This window comes from Rhinoderma darwinii, chromosome 4 (assembly GCF_050947455.1).
Source record: "Rhinoderma darwinii isolate aRhiDar2 chromosome 4, aRhiDar2.hap1, whole genome shotgun sequence".
NCBI classification, from domain to species: Eukaryota; Metazoa; Chordata; class Amphibia; order Anura; family Rhinodermatidae; genus Rhinoderma; species Rhinoderma darwinii.
The window spans coordinates 29010889-29026088 of NC_134690.1; the positions used below are offsets into that span (position 1 = coordinate 29010889).

Sequence of the window (15200 nt, forward strand, 5' to 3'; positions counted from 1 at the left end):
TCCAGAATGGCCTTTATTCATGCTACCACTGCCCTTACCAGTCGGAGAATATGTATTCTGCGATTGTCATGTAGGGGGTTCTTGTAAAGTTCTGGATGTCATTTTCACAATGTGCCAGGTGTGTACTGTCTTAAAATAGGAGTACGGAAGTATCATATGATTTTCTTTATTTTATTTGGGTATGTCAAAAGTGTGAAAATTGTTCCAAAACCCTTGGCAGCGGAAGGGTTAAACCTTTGAGGTAGTCTTTTGATTTTCTTTTTTTCTCACTGTGCAAAGAAGTTATTTTCCTCTGTCCCCCTAAAATCTTGACATCCGCTACCCCCACTAGAGGAGGAGGAGGGTGGACTACAGTATCTGCACCTGTCCAGGGCTTGGATCTGTGAAAATGTGGAGAAGTTGCCCATAGCAAGATGCCAGATTTATAGGAGAGGCTGTTGGAGAATAGTCGCTATTGCTATACTTTTGATATAACACTTCCGGTATATACCACCCTACAGCCTCTACCCGGCTCCAAGTCCCTGCTGCTCGGTACAGTGGAGCCATAGGCTTTTCCTGCCACCGTATGGCGCCGTATTATGGAGATATTCTTCCCTAGAAGCAATGCTACTAAGGGAGAACGGTCTTCTAATATGGGGACAACCCTTTTGATATTTTTTTTCTCTAATAATACCAAATCATGGCAGCATTAACCATGTATCGGAGCAGATTTAATTACACAAATACGCAAATGTTCAAATATACAATCCAAAACATGTACACAATGTCCTACCGTGCCCCTGCCATCTACATGCCAGTCTATGACATAAGCCAGATTACCTCCGCATGGACAGGGCATGGGTTGGCCAAAGGCTTTCCTTAATATGATTGTTCTGATTTTTTGGGGGGGCGGGTGTAGTTTATTTTTTGATTGCCCCACATACACTTCTCTCGGACAGTCGTAAATGACACAATCATAGCGTTAACCAGCAGCGACTGAGAAAAATGTTAAAATATGAACATGATACGTTTTGACAGGTGGAGCAGATTTCCATTGTTTGGAACGGATTGATTGTAGTATCATAAATGTAATGATTATTTTTTAATGACTAATTCAGATCATTAAAAGGGGTCGTCCAGTCCCTAAACATTGCTGGCCTATCCTCCGGATACGCCATCAATATCTGATTGGTCACCCCGATCAGCTGTTTTGAAGGGGCCGCAGCGTTTGTACGAGCGCTTCTTCCCCTTCATTCCGGTCACTGCTCACACTGAATCGCCGACACTGCAGTAGCGGCATTTCACAGTATTACAACCTTCTCCCATTGAATTGAATAGGAGAAGACGAATACTGTGAACCGCTGATCCAGGCATGTCGGCGATTCACAGTGTGAGCAATTAAGGGGAAGCCACATCCGTACGAGCGAACAGCTGATCTTGGGGTCCCAGGTGTCGGACCCTGACCAATCAGATATCGATGGCCGATCCCGAGGATAGGCCATTAATATTTAGGGACTGGACAACCCATTGAATATGATAATAATCAGAATAATTCTTTGACGTTTAGCACCCGTTATTAGGACAGGTCTCCTGCCCCCTTGCACCGCCTAGTTTGGAGACTGTTGACCGCCTCGTATGACATCATCCATTGCAATAATAAATGTTTCAAATTAAAAGCTCAGTTACAAAAGTGCAAAAGACAATCATAGAAATCTATATCGCGCTGCTCGTGGAGCAGCCGTGGTCACAGTAGTGTATTCTTTAGCAATTGTTCATCATTTACACTGTAAAATAGGCATTTGGAATATGTATTCGTTATTTAGAGCACCATTTGTCCTGGATTATACTGTTAATTGTGCATTTTCTTCCAACATAAGGCATCGTGCTTGTCCAGCGTTGTCGATAAATAAAGCAAACCCCCTTATTGAGGCTCATTTCACCCCCAGTATATACGCAGCAATCTTCTTTTTCTCACAATTGGCTTAATCGCGTGTAGTTTATAACAGCTTTATCCCTGCTGTAATGGAAATCACTACTCCATGCACTGCTCAAACACAACAGCCAATCTGACAAAGAAGAGCTGCAGTGCAAAGCATGGGGGAGAGAAAGAGCAGCATCCTGAACCTCTTCTGAGACCGAGCTGAAAAGAGCTCAATACTTAAGACAGTAGACAGCAGGTAAGCATCACCCAGGTAGTGGCTTACATCGGTTTCAAGTGTATACAGGTCCCAGTATAGGAAATGGGGACCATACACTTCTCCGCCTATAGAATTGTAAAATAACTCCAGATACCACAGTCCGTAACTAGGAGTACAAAAGTTGCAAAGAAATGGGCCCAGGACATCTTCGTCTGTAGTCTATTCTAAAATGAATAACTTAGTCTAATAAAGTGTTATCCGCGTATGAGGTACAGGCTCCGGCCTCTCCGGTCCTGGGATGGTAAATAAGTTATAACACTGGTAGTGAGGCATCGCTGCGGGTCACTTGGAGGCTTCAGTCTGGCTTGGAGGTAGATGTAGGTTGGTCCCGGGAATAACAAATTCTCCTTCTCCATCGATGAGCGGGTCCCACCGGTTAAAATCATTCTGAAGCCCTAAGTGATAAAATAAAACCACAGCATGTAAAAGTCTGGAGTATTGGACTTTTTTGGGGATACATATATTCTAGCATTTAACGTCTTTATCATTTTTTTATGGGGGAGGGGGACAATTCTACAGTTTTTTGTTTTTTTTATGCCAGTTACAGTGCGGTATGAATACTGGGGCGTAAACGAAGTAAAAAGTGTCTCTAGCAAGATGTCCAGTATTAGTCAATTTGTCAGACTGCTAAGTCTGCAGGTCGTTGCATTTCCACAGACACCAATTATGTATATATTTTTTATTTAGTTTCATTACTTTTAGGCCGGGTTCACACAGAGTTTTTTTGCAGGAGGAAAATCTGCCTCAAAATTACATTTGGAAATCAATGGAAGGCATTTTCGGACGTCTTTTGGCACGTTTTCCGACGCGCTTTCCCCGTCAAAAAACTCTGTGTGAACACCTCCTTATTCAATAAACGCAAATTTGATTTAAAAAAAAAAAAAAAGTTATAAATAAAGTAACATTTTTTTATAACAAATAAACCCTTTCCCTGCCAAGGACGTATTTCATACGTCATGGCAGGAAGGCAATTCAGTAGTCCAGGTCGGATCTGATACGTTCTTGCTACTAACAGCTCTTAGCTGGACCCACCATCCAGGTCTTGTATGAAAGCTAAAATGCTGGCTGCGGCCTAGCCTCGGTTAGAGCAGTTTAAATTGGGAGCAGCATATAGTAGCCATTTATTTCAGCCGGAGTGAAGGAGGAGACTGTGATCCTCCTCCTGTCCCTGTATGTCTGTAGATGACCCCAGGGGGAGGGGGTAACATCAACTTTTCTCCATGTTATCACCTCCTCGTCAATTAGAGAGCATACTGCGCTCTATCACATAAAGGGGGGGGGGTTATTTTTATGCCGCTACAATCATAGCGATAACTATTATCATTATGGAGGAACGCCTGATACATTTCTGATGGATGAGAAATATTTTCATCAGGCAAAATTAATATTTTCATCCACTGACTCAAATGTTTTATTCCAACTAGTTCTAAAAAACATTAGTATTAGATAACGCATTCGATTAGGGATTTGCGATTATTGATTAGGTTTAGGCTGTGTTCACATGTTGCGGTCAACTTGTTTTTAGAGTTTTTGCGGGGACAAGCTTTTGTTAATGTAGACATATGTGGTATATATGAACTTTGCACACCTTGATCTGTTATGTTTACATTGTTTTTGTGTGTAAACCTCTGCTTGTATGTGAGTTTTAGGTGCAAATGTATTTTATTTTTTCTAAACTTTATCAAAAACGTATGCGAAGGTGGATACGGCTGCCAAAAGAACTTTAAGACAACTACAATCGTAGTGGTCTGCTATCAGGAGGTATATAGGGTTTGGGGGTGCACCTACTTTTTCAACCTGTGTAATCCCTTTATTTGATAGCTTGTTACTTTTTTTTTGCGCTTCAGAATTTTAGCTTAAAACAAGATTTTTGGTCTCTCCAATTGAAGATCTGTGCATGTAGACACTGGCATAACTGCTACGTGTGAACATATTGAACTTGGATTTTTAGGACGTGTAGTGCATCTAGTTTTTTGCTTCGGTCACTTTTAGGTTGGATTCACACGAGCATGTTACGTCTGTAATGGACGGACGTATTTCGGCCGCAAGTCCCGGACCGAACACAGTGCAGGGAGCCGGGCTCCTAGCATCATACTTATGTACGACGCTAGGAGTCCCTGCCTCGCTGCGGGACAACTGTCCCGTACTGAAAACATGATTACAGTACAGGACAGTAGTTCCACGGAGAGGCAGGGACTCCTAGCGTCGTACATAACTATGATGCTAGGAGCCCGGCTCCCTGCACTGTGTTCGGTCCGGGACTTGCGGCCAAAATACGTCCGTCCATTACGGACGTAATGTGCTCGTGTGAATCCAGCCTTACACACAAATTAACATTTTATATGAAAAATTGCACTTTGACAAAGTTGCATGATGGTGCTTGTGTTTATAAAGTGCTGAGGGCACTGTGGAAAATTGTGCGAGCACCCCATGCTGCTTTGAACAAATCTCATCCACGCGCTGCGTAAATGATAAGCAGAAAAAAAACGCTCAAAGTGACCTGCCGTGCGTTTTTATAATCCGCTGATTGTTTTTTTTTGTGGTGGAAAAGCAGCGATTCCGCCCAAAAAATACTCAACTGTGAAAAAAAAAAAATCTTACCCAGAATTCTGTTTCTCCGTCCAGGCCAGACTCCTGGGATAATGTTTCATCCCATGTGACCGGTGCAGCCAATCACAGGCTGCAGCAGTCACATGGAATAAAACATCCCAGAGCTGCAGGACGTCGGAGGGACGCGTCGCCATGGTATTCGTTTTTTTTTTTTTTGTTTCAGTGCAGGATTTCCGCAGCGGACATTCCAGCCGAAAAACGACACCACAATTTGGTTTGGTTTTTCGGTCGGAATTCCCTGTGGCAACCGGGGCGGATACGCTGTGTGGTTTTACGCAGCGTATCCACCTTGTGTGATCATACCCGTACGGTTGGGTATTGCAGTCCATCATCCACACAGTCATACGTATGTGTCGTGAGTGTCTCTCACCCCAATGTTCTGGCACTCACCTAGATGCCGCTGTAGGAAGGCTAATGTAACGTTCACTATAATATCCATCCCCACGTACGGATCAATTTCTCCTTTCAACTTGAATATTTTCCCAATCAGGTAACCGGTCAGAAAGGTGAAGTCTGGAAAGCTCTGATGAACGCTGCCCCTAAATAGAGAAACATTTACTGAAGTCAGATAAGACCACAATCGAATCTGCATTAACAGCGATTAGTAACAAAGGCGTCAATGGATTGTCCTCTCTGCAGCGGATTTGAGGACCCCAATTCTCTTAGCTGAATGTGAAATCAGTTGGTGGGACTGGGAACGCGCTTCGGCCAACTGGTAGAATTAAGCTCGGTTCACTCTGCGTTTTGCAGTGTCCGACGGAGGTTTCTGTTGGAGGCATTTCCCAATGGATAGGCACACCGTGGCATGCGTCAACATACGTAGGTTACCAGGTCACTGGATGCCTCTGCCTGGAATAGCGTAGCCAATCAAGGGCTACAGTGGTCACATGGACTTCAGCGTCATCCCTGCAATTTGGTGCAGTTTTTCGGGTGTAATTCCCTGCAGCTCTCGGGGTAGGTACGCGGTGTAGTTTTACGCAGAGTATCTACCTAGTGTGTTCGTACCATAACGGCCCTGATAAGACCAGCAACTCTGCCTGTGCACATGAAAGGGTTAAGTATGACTAGCGTAAGGGGAGCGGAGCAGCAGAGAAAGAGACCCCGTCTTCTCTGCACATGCCACCCTGTGTGCTAAAGACATGGAGACACCGCCATTACACAGGAGTCATGGCCGGATGAAAGGAGCATGCTCGACCGACACAGAGTGTAAAATACTGGAAGACGTGGCCAGGAGCAACAAGAGGTAAACCCAGAGCGGGGATGGGATATTTACAGGGGTGAAAAGTCAGGAAAAAGACATTTATAAAAAAGTATTTGCAAAGATGAATGATTTTAGGTATAGACCACCAATGTAATCCTGGAAATACCCCTTTAACCAGACAGCACCTTAAAGAGACTCTGTCACCACATTATAAGTGTCCTGTCTCCTACATAAGGAGATCGGCGCTGTAATGTAGGTGACAGTAATGCTTTTTATTTTAAAAAAACAATCTATTTTTACCACGTTAGGAGCGATTTTTAGCTTTATGCTAATGTGTTTCTTAATGCCCAAGTGGGCGTGTTTTTACTTTAGACCAAGTGGGCGTTGTACAGAGGAGTGTATGACGCTGACCAATCAGCATCATGCACTCCGATCCATTCATTTACACAGCAGCATCGCGTTCTTACTAGAACACGATGTGCAGCCACATACACAGACATTAACGTTAATCAAGTATCCTGATAATGAATACACATGACCTCCACCCTGGACATCATGTGTATTCAGAATCCTGAATCCAGAATCATGAGATTTCCAGCAAGGGAAAATAAATCTCGTTTACATCGTAATCTCGTGAGATTACGCGTGGCTTGCTGGAATCTCACAGAAAAGATTCAGAAGTGTCAGGATTCTGAATACACATGACGTCCAGGCTGGAGGTAATGTATATTCATTGTCAGGACACTTGGTTAATGTCTGTGTAAGTGGCTGCACATCGTGTTCTAGTAAGAACGCGATGCTGCTGTGTAAATGAATGGAGAGAAGTGCATGACGCTGATTGGTCAGCGTCATACACTCCTCTGTACAACGCCCACTTGGTCTAAAGTAAAAACACGCCCAGTTGGGCATTAAGAAACTCATTAGCATAAACCAAAATCGCTAATAAAATGGTAAAAATAGATCGTTTTTTTTTAAAAAAAAGCATTACTGTCACCTACATTACAGCGCCCATCTCCTTATGTAGGAGATAGGGCACTTATAATGTGGTGACAGAGTCTCTTTAAGAGGGCCAGAGGCAGGGCGTGATTGGAGCCAGTAAAAAGCACAATCCACTACAAAACAAAAAGGTAAAGACTAAACAGACCCCCACTGATCACGAAGGTCTTGCACACGACCGTTGTGCCACTCGGGCCATTTTTGATGACATCCGATAGTCTTCACGAACCCATTTGTCCTGTCTTTCCTCGTATGACTGACGGGTCTTGGACGGCACACTCGGTCCTGTGCATGAGGCTTAAAACTAAAATCGGCAGAAGCGCTTGGGTGAGCGCTGAGCCACTGAGTTTCTGTTCGGCCGATGTAGCGGTTTACGGGCCGATAGACTTTCTATTGAGTCCGTATACCGCTACATAGGCTGTCTGAGAAAAGACTATCAGAAACCAAGCGGCTCAGCGCTCAATCGAGCGCCTCTACCGCTTCATTCAAGCGATCGGTGGGGGTCTCAATGCTCGGACCCCCACCGATCAAAACTTCTGACATGTCACCATTTTTCTTCCTAACTGTTATAATAACATTTAACCCCTTCCCGCCGCAGCCCTTTTTCAGATTTTAGTTTTTTCCTCGCCACATTCCAAAACTTTATTTTTCGGTCTATATAGTCCTATGAGGGCTTGATTTTTGTGGGACTAGTTATAATTTTTCGTAGCACAATTTATTTTCGCATATAATGTGCTAGGAAACAGGAAACAAATTATTTGTGGGGCAGAAAATGAAAAAAAACAGCAATTCCTCCATTGTTTTTTGTGCGTCGTTTTTACGGAATTCACTGTGCAATTAAAACAATATGTTGACTTTATTCTGTGGGTCAATACGATTACGGCGATACCAAATATATATAGTTTTTTCTATATTTTACAAGTAAAAACCTAAGGGTATGTTCACACGGCAGCGTCCGTTACGGCTGAAATTACGGGGCGGTTTTCAGGAGAAAACAGCTCCGTAATTTCAGCCGTCATGGCATTTTGAGGTGCTTTCCGCTGCGTGAATTACGGACGTAAATGGAGCTGTTTTTCCACGGAGTCAATGGAAAACGGCTCCATTTACGTCTGAAGAAGTGACATGACACTTCTTTGACACGGGCGTCTATTTACGCGCCGTCTTTTGACAACGACGCGTAAATTTACGCCTCGTGGGAACAGAACACTGTAAAACCCATTGCTTTCAATGGGCAGATGTTTGCCGACGCTATCGAGCCGCATTTTCGGACGTAAATCGAGGCGTAAAACGCCCGAATTATGTCCGTAAATAAGCCGTGTAAAAAAGAAAATGTATATCACTTTGTAATTAACTTTTTGTGGGAGATGAGGTGAAAAAATAGAGATTCTGGCGTTTTACAATTATTTTTTTTTGTACGGCGTTCACCGTGCGGGTTAAATAATGATATATTATAATAGTTCAGACTTTTACGGGTGCGGCGATACCAATTGTTTATTTATTTTTTTTATTATGCTCTAGGGGGAAAATGGGAAAAGGGGGGGTTTTTGAACTTGTAATAAAAAAATTTTTACATAAAAAAAAAACCCTTTATTTTACTAATTTTTACTTTTTTTATTAGTCCCCCTAGGGGACTTCAACCAGCGATCGTTAGATCGCTTGCACGATATACTGCAATACTAATGTATTGCAGTATATCGTGATTCTTCTGACAGGCTTAATAGGTGCACAAAGATGACGGACCTGGGGGTAAGCCCCCAGGCAGCCATAGCGATGGTGTTGCGGGGGGGCAGCGATGAGCTGTTAGCGGGGGTTGCCCCCCTCTTTCTAACGATTTAGACGCTGTGGTCGTTATTGACCGCGGCATTTAGCGAGTTAAACGATCGGGATCACGCTCGAGCGCGATGCCGCTCATTACTCTGAAGTGTCGGCTGTAACAAACAACCGACACCGGCATCGTATGGAGCGGGTTCACTCCGTGAGTCCGTTCCATACTTCCCCCTACCCGACTTTGGCGTATGGATATGTCTAATGTCGGAAAGGGTTTAACCTGCACGGGGAAGGCCATGTTAAGAAAATAAACACCTTATCTCCCAAATACAATTGAATAAAAATTTCACACCGCTCCACCGTAGGAAAAACAAAAAAGTTATTTTTAAAAATTGTAGATCATTCAAATAAAAAATTATATAAATTTGGAATCGTCGTAATCGTATTTAGCTGCAGAATAAAATGAAAACGGCGTTTTTACGGCACTGTGAAAGCCGTAAAAACAAAACCCAGAAAACTGTTTATTTTTTCCCATTCCACCCTAGCAAGAAATGCATTGCGGTTTCCCAGTACATTTTATGGTACATAAAATAAATGGCGCCATTAAAAACTACAAATTCTCCAGCAAAAAACAAGCCCTCCTACGACTAAAAGAAAAAAAGTAAAGGCTTTTTGAAGACGGTGAGTGAAAAACTAAATTATTTTTCTCCCTAAGTATTGTATCAAGGATGCAAAACTATGTACCACGGCATCTATACTTTGGTGTCTCTGTACAGCAGAGTATGTAAAAAAAAAATGCCCCTGTAAATCCAGGTTGTCTTTCATAAATGACTTTTATGATTGTCTGAAGCAAACATAAAATACAAATAATATAAACTAGAATAGTACTATGGTTTATCTGTATACTCTTACTTGATGGTGATCATCTTCCTCTCCACGCGGCTAGAATCCATCTTCTTCATGACTAGAACATTATCCACCCACTGGAACTTCTCCGAGTTGATGAATATAACAGGTTGATGAATAGTGGAAAACATCTCCTCTCTTAAAGGGAACATCCAGGCATCCAGTGCCACAGCGCACCTACAATCAACACAGTCTACAGTGTGATTTCAATACTTCCCTCTATATACAAGAATATAACTACTATAATACTGCCCCCTATATACAAGAATATAACTACTATAATACTGCCCCTATATACAAGAATATAACTACTATAATACTGCTCCTATGTACAAGAATATAACTACTATAATACTGCTCCTATATACAAGACTATAACTACTATAATACTGCCCCCTATATACAAGAATATAACTACTATAATACTGCCCCTATATACAAGACTATAACTACTATAATACTTCCCCTATATACAAGAATATAACTACTATAATACTGCTCGTATATACAAGAATGTAATTACTATAATACTGCCCCTATATACAAGAATATAACTACTATAATACTGCTCCTATCTACAAGAATATATCTACTAACTTACTGCCCCTATATACAAGAATATAACTACTATAATACTGCCCCTATGTACAAGAATAGAACTACTATAATACTGTCCCTATATACAAGAATATAACTACTATAATACTTCTATATACAAGAATATAACTACTATAATACTGCCCCTATATACAAGAATATATCTACTATAATACTGCTCCTTATATACAAGAATATAACTACTATAATACTGCCCCCTATATACAAGAATATAACTACTATAATACTGCTCCTTATATACAAGAATATAACTACTATAATACTGCTCCCTATATGCAAGAATATAACTTCTATAATACTGCCCCTATATACAAGAATATAACTACTATAATACTGCCCCTATATACAAGAATATAACTACTATAATACTGCCCCCTATATACAAGCATATAACTACTATAATACTGCCCCCTATATACAAGAATATAACTACTATAATACTGCTCCCTATATACAAGAATATAACTACTATAATACTGCTCCCTATATACAAGAATATAACTACTATAATACTGCTCCCCATATACAAGAATATAACTACTATAATACTGCCCCTATATACAAGAATATAACTACTATAATACTGCTCCTATATACAAGAATAAAACTACTATAATACTACCCCTATATACAAGAATGTATCTACTATAATATTGCCTCCTATGTACAAGAATATAACTACTATAATACTGCCCCTATATACAAGAATATAACTACTATAATACTGCCCCCTATGTACAAGAATATAACTACTATAATACTGCCCTAATATACAAGAATATAACTACTATAATAGTGCCCCCTATATACAAGAATATAACTCCTATAATACTGCTCCCTATATACAAGAATATAACTACTATAATACTGCCCCCTATATACAAGAATATAACTACTATAATACTGCCCCTATATACAAGAATATAACTACTATATTACTGCCCCCTATATACAAGAATATAACTACTATAATACTGCCCATATATACAAGAATATAACTACCATAATACTGCTCCTATATACAAGAATATAACTACTATAATACTGCCCCTATATACAAGAATATAATTACTATAATACTGCCCCCTATATACAAGAATATAACTACTATAATACTGCTCCTATGTACAAGAATATAACTACTATAATACTGCTCCCTATATACAATAATATAACTACTATAATACTGACCCTATATACAAGAATATAACTACTATAATACTGCCCCCTATGTACAAGAATATAACTACTATAATACTGCCCCTATATACAAGAATATAACTACTATAATACTGCCCCCTATGTACAAGAATATAACTACTATAATACTGCTCCCTATATACAATAATATAACTACTATAATACTGCCCCTATATACAAGAATATAACTACTATAATACTGCCCTTATATACAAGAATATAACTACTATAATACTGCCCCTATATACAAGAATATAACTACTATAATACTGCCCCCTATGTACAAGAATATAACTACTATAATACTGCCCCTATATACAAGAATATAACTACTATAATACTGCCCCCTATGTACAAGAATATAACTACTATTATACTGCCCCCTATATACAAGAATATAACTACTATAATACTGCCCACTATATACAGGAATATAACTACTATAATGCTGCCTCCTATATACAAGAATATAACTATTATAACACTGCTCCTATATACAAGAATATAACTACTATATTACTGCCCCCTATATACAAGAATATAACTACTATAATACTGCCCATATATACAAGAATATAACTACCATAATACTGCTCCTATATACAAGAATATAACTACTATAATACTGCCCCTATATACAAGAATATAACTACTATAATACTGCCCCTATATACAAGAATATAACCACTATAATACTGCCCCCCTATGTACAAGAATATAACTACTATAATACTGCCCCTATATACAAGAATATAATTACTATAATACTGCTCCTATATACAAGAATATAACTACTATAATACTGCTCCCTATGTACAAGAATATAACTACTATAATACTGCCCCTATATACAAGAATATAATTACTATAATACTGCTCCCTATATACAAGAATATAACTACTATAATACTGCTCCTCTATACAAGAATATAACTACTATAATACTGCCCCTATATACAAGAATATAACTACTATAATACTGCCCCCTATATACAAGAATATAACTACTATAATACTGCCTCCTATATACAAGAATATAACTACTATAATACTGCCTCCTATATACAAGAATATAACTACTATAATACTGCTCCCTATGTACAGGAATATAACTACTATAATACTGCCCATATATACAAGAATATAACTACCATAATACTGCTCCTATATACAAGAATATAACTACTATAATACTGCCCCTATATACAAGAATATAACTACTATAATACTGCCCCTATATACAAGAATATAACCACTATAATACTGCCCCCTATGTACAAGAATATAACTACTATAATACTGCCCCTATATACAAGAATATAATTACTATAATACTGCTCCTATATACAAGAATATAACTACTATAATACTGCTCCCTATGTACAAGAATATAACTACTATAATACTGCCCCTATATACAAGAATATAATTACTATAATACTGCTCCCTATATACAAGAATATAACTACTATAATAGTGCCCCCTATATACAAGAATATAACTACTATAATACTGCTCCTATATACAAGAATATAACTACTATAATACTGCCCCTATATACAAGAATATAACCACTATAATACTGCCCATTATGTACAAGAATATAACTACTATAATACTGCCCCTATATACAAGAATATAATTACTATAATACTGCTCCTATATACAAGAATATAACTACTATAATACTGCTCCCTATGTACAAGAATATAACTACTATAATACTGCCCCTATATACAAGAATATAATTACTATAATACTGCACCCTATATACAAGAATATAACTACTATAATACTGCCCCTATATACAAGAATATAACTACTATAATACTGCTCCTATATACAAGAATATAACTACTATAATACTGCCCCCTATATACAAGAATATAACTACTATAATACTGCCCCTATATACAAGAATATAACTACTATAATACTGCCCCTATATACAAGAATATAACTACTATAATACTGCCCCTATATACAAGAATATAACTACTATAATACTGCCCCTATATACAAGAATATAACTACTATAATACTGCTTCCTATGTACAAGAATATAACTACTATAATACTGCCCCTATATACAAGAATATAATTACTATAATACTGCTCCTATATACAAGAATATAACTACTATAATACTGCTCCCTATGTACAAGAATATAACTACTATAATACTGCCCCTATATACAAGAATATAATTACTATAATACTGCTCCCTATATACAAGAATATAACTACTATAATACTGCCCCTATATACAAGAATATAACTACTATAATACTGCTCCTATATACAAGAATATAACTACTATAATACTGCCCCCTATATACAAGAATATAACTACTATAATACTGCCCCTATATACAAGAATATAACTACTATAATACTGCCCCTATATACAAGAATATAACTACTATAATACTGCCCCTATATACAAGAATATAACTACTATAATACTGCTCCTATATACAAGAATATAACTACTATAATACTGCTCCTATATACAAGAATGTAACTACATTTTTATGGAGCTTCTTACCTAAACCGTGAATCTCTACCGAGAGCTTTGATTGCCGTTGCCGCACCAAAAGAATGTCCAACCACTGCAACTTTTTGAACATCAATAGAATCCTTAAAAGAGGATACAGGTTAGTAGAATATAAATAATACAATAGAAGGAAAGCTGTATGAGACGTTCCCTACAGAAAAATACACACACACACACACACACACACACACACGTCCTTCTTAATTAATTAGAATATCATCAAAAAGTTAATATGTTTCAGTAATCAAATTCAAAAAGTGAAACTCATACATTCTATAGATTCATTACACACAGAGTGATCTATTTCCAGCATTTTTTTTCTTCTAATGTTGATGATTATGGAGAACAGTTAATGAACCCAAAATTTAGTGTCTCAGAAAATTAGAATATTATATAAGCCGAATTTCAAAAATGGTTTTTAATACCGAAATGTTGTCCTACTGAGAAGTATGTCCAGTATATGCCCTCAATACTTGGTCGGGGCTCCTTTGGCATGAATTACTGCATCAATGCGGCGTGGCATGAAGGTGATCAGCGCGTGGCACTGCTGAGGTGTTATCAATGCGGCGTGGCATGAAGGTGATCAGCGCGTGGCACTGTTGAGGTGTTATCAATGCGGCGTGGCATGGAGGCGATCAGCCTGTGGCACTGCTGAGGTGTTATCAATGCGGCGTGGCATGGAGGCGATCAGCCTGTGGCACTGCTGAGGTGTTATCAATGCGGCGTGGCATGGAGGCGATCAGCCTGTGGCACTGCTGAGGTGTTATGGAAGCCCAGGTTGCTTTGATAGTGGCCTTCAGCTCGTCTGCATTGTTGGGTCTGGTGTCTCCTCTTCCTCTTGACAATACCTTATAGATTCTCTATGGGGTTTAGGTCAGGCGAGTTTGCTGGCCAATCAAGCGCAGTGATACTGTGGTTATTACACCAGGTATTGGTACTTTTGGCAGTGTGGGCAGGTGCCAAGTCCTGCTGCAAAATGAAATCAGCATCTCCATAAAGCTTGTCAGCAGAGGGAAGCATGAAGTGCTGGGAAATGTCCTGGTAGACGCTGCGCTGACTCTGGGCTTGATATAACACAGTGGCCCAGCACCAGCAGATGACATGGCCACCAAACCATCACTGACTGTGGAAACTTCACACTGGACCACAAGACACTTGGATTGACGCC

General features: G+C 39.2%; 1 protein-coding gene across 3 annotated transcripts in view; it reads right to left on the minus strand.

The window, feature by feature from the left end:
• Positions 1-688: 688 nt before the first annotated feature.
• The window catches only part of PLA2G7 (phospholipase A2 group VII), a 52030-nt gene continuing 37518 nt past the window's right edge, over positions 689-15200 (minus strand). For all 3 annotated transcript variants that reach the window (XM_075860962.1, XM_075860960.1, XM_075860963.1), the window contains exons 8-11: positions 14024-14115; positions 9664-9834; positions 5178-5326; positions 689-2572 (exon numbers count right to left, since the gene is read on the minus strand). In XM_075860962.1, coding sequence (XP_075717077.1) covers positions 2460-2572; positions 5178-5326; positions 9664-9834; positions 14024-14115 — 525 coding nt within the window. In that variant the 3' untranslated portion in view covers positions 689-2459. The remainder of the gene's footprint in view (positions 2573-5177; positions 5327-9663; positions 9835-14023; positions 14116-15200) is intronic.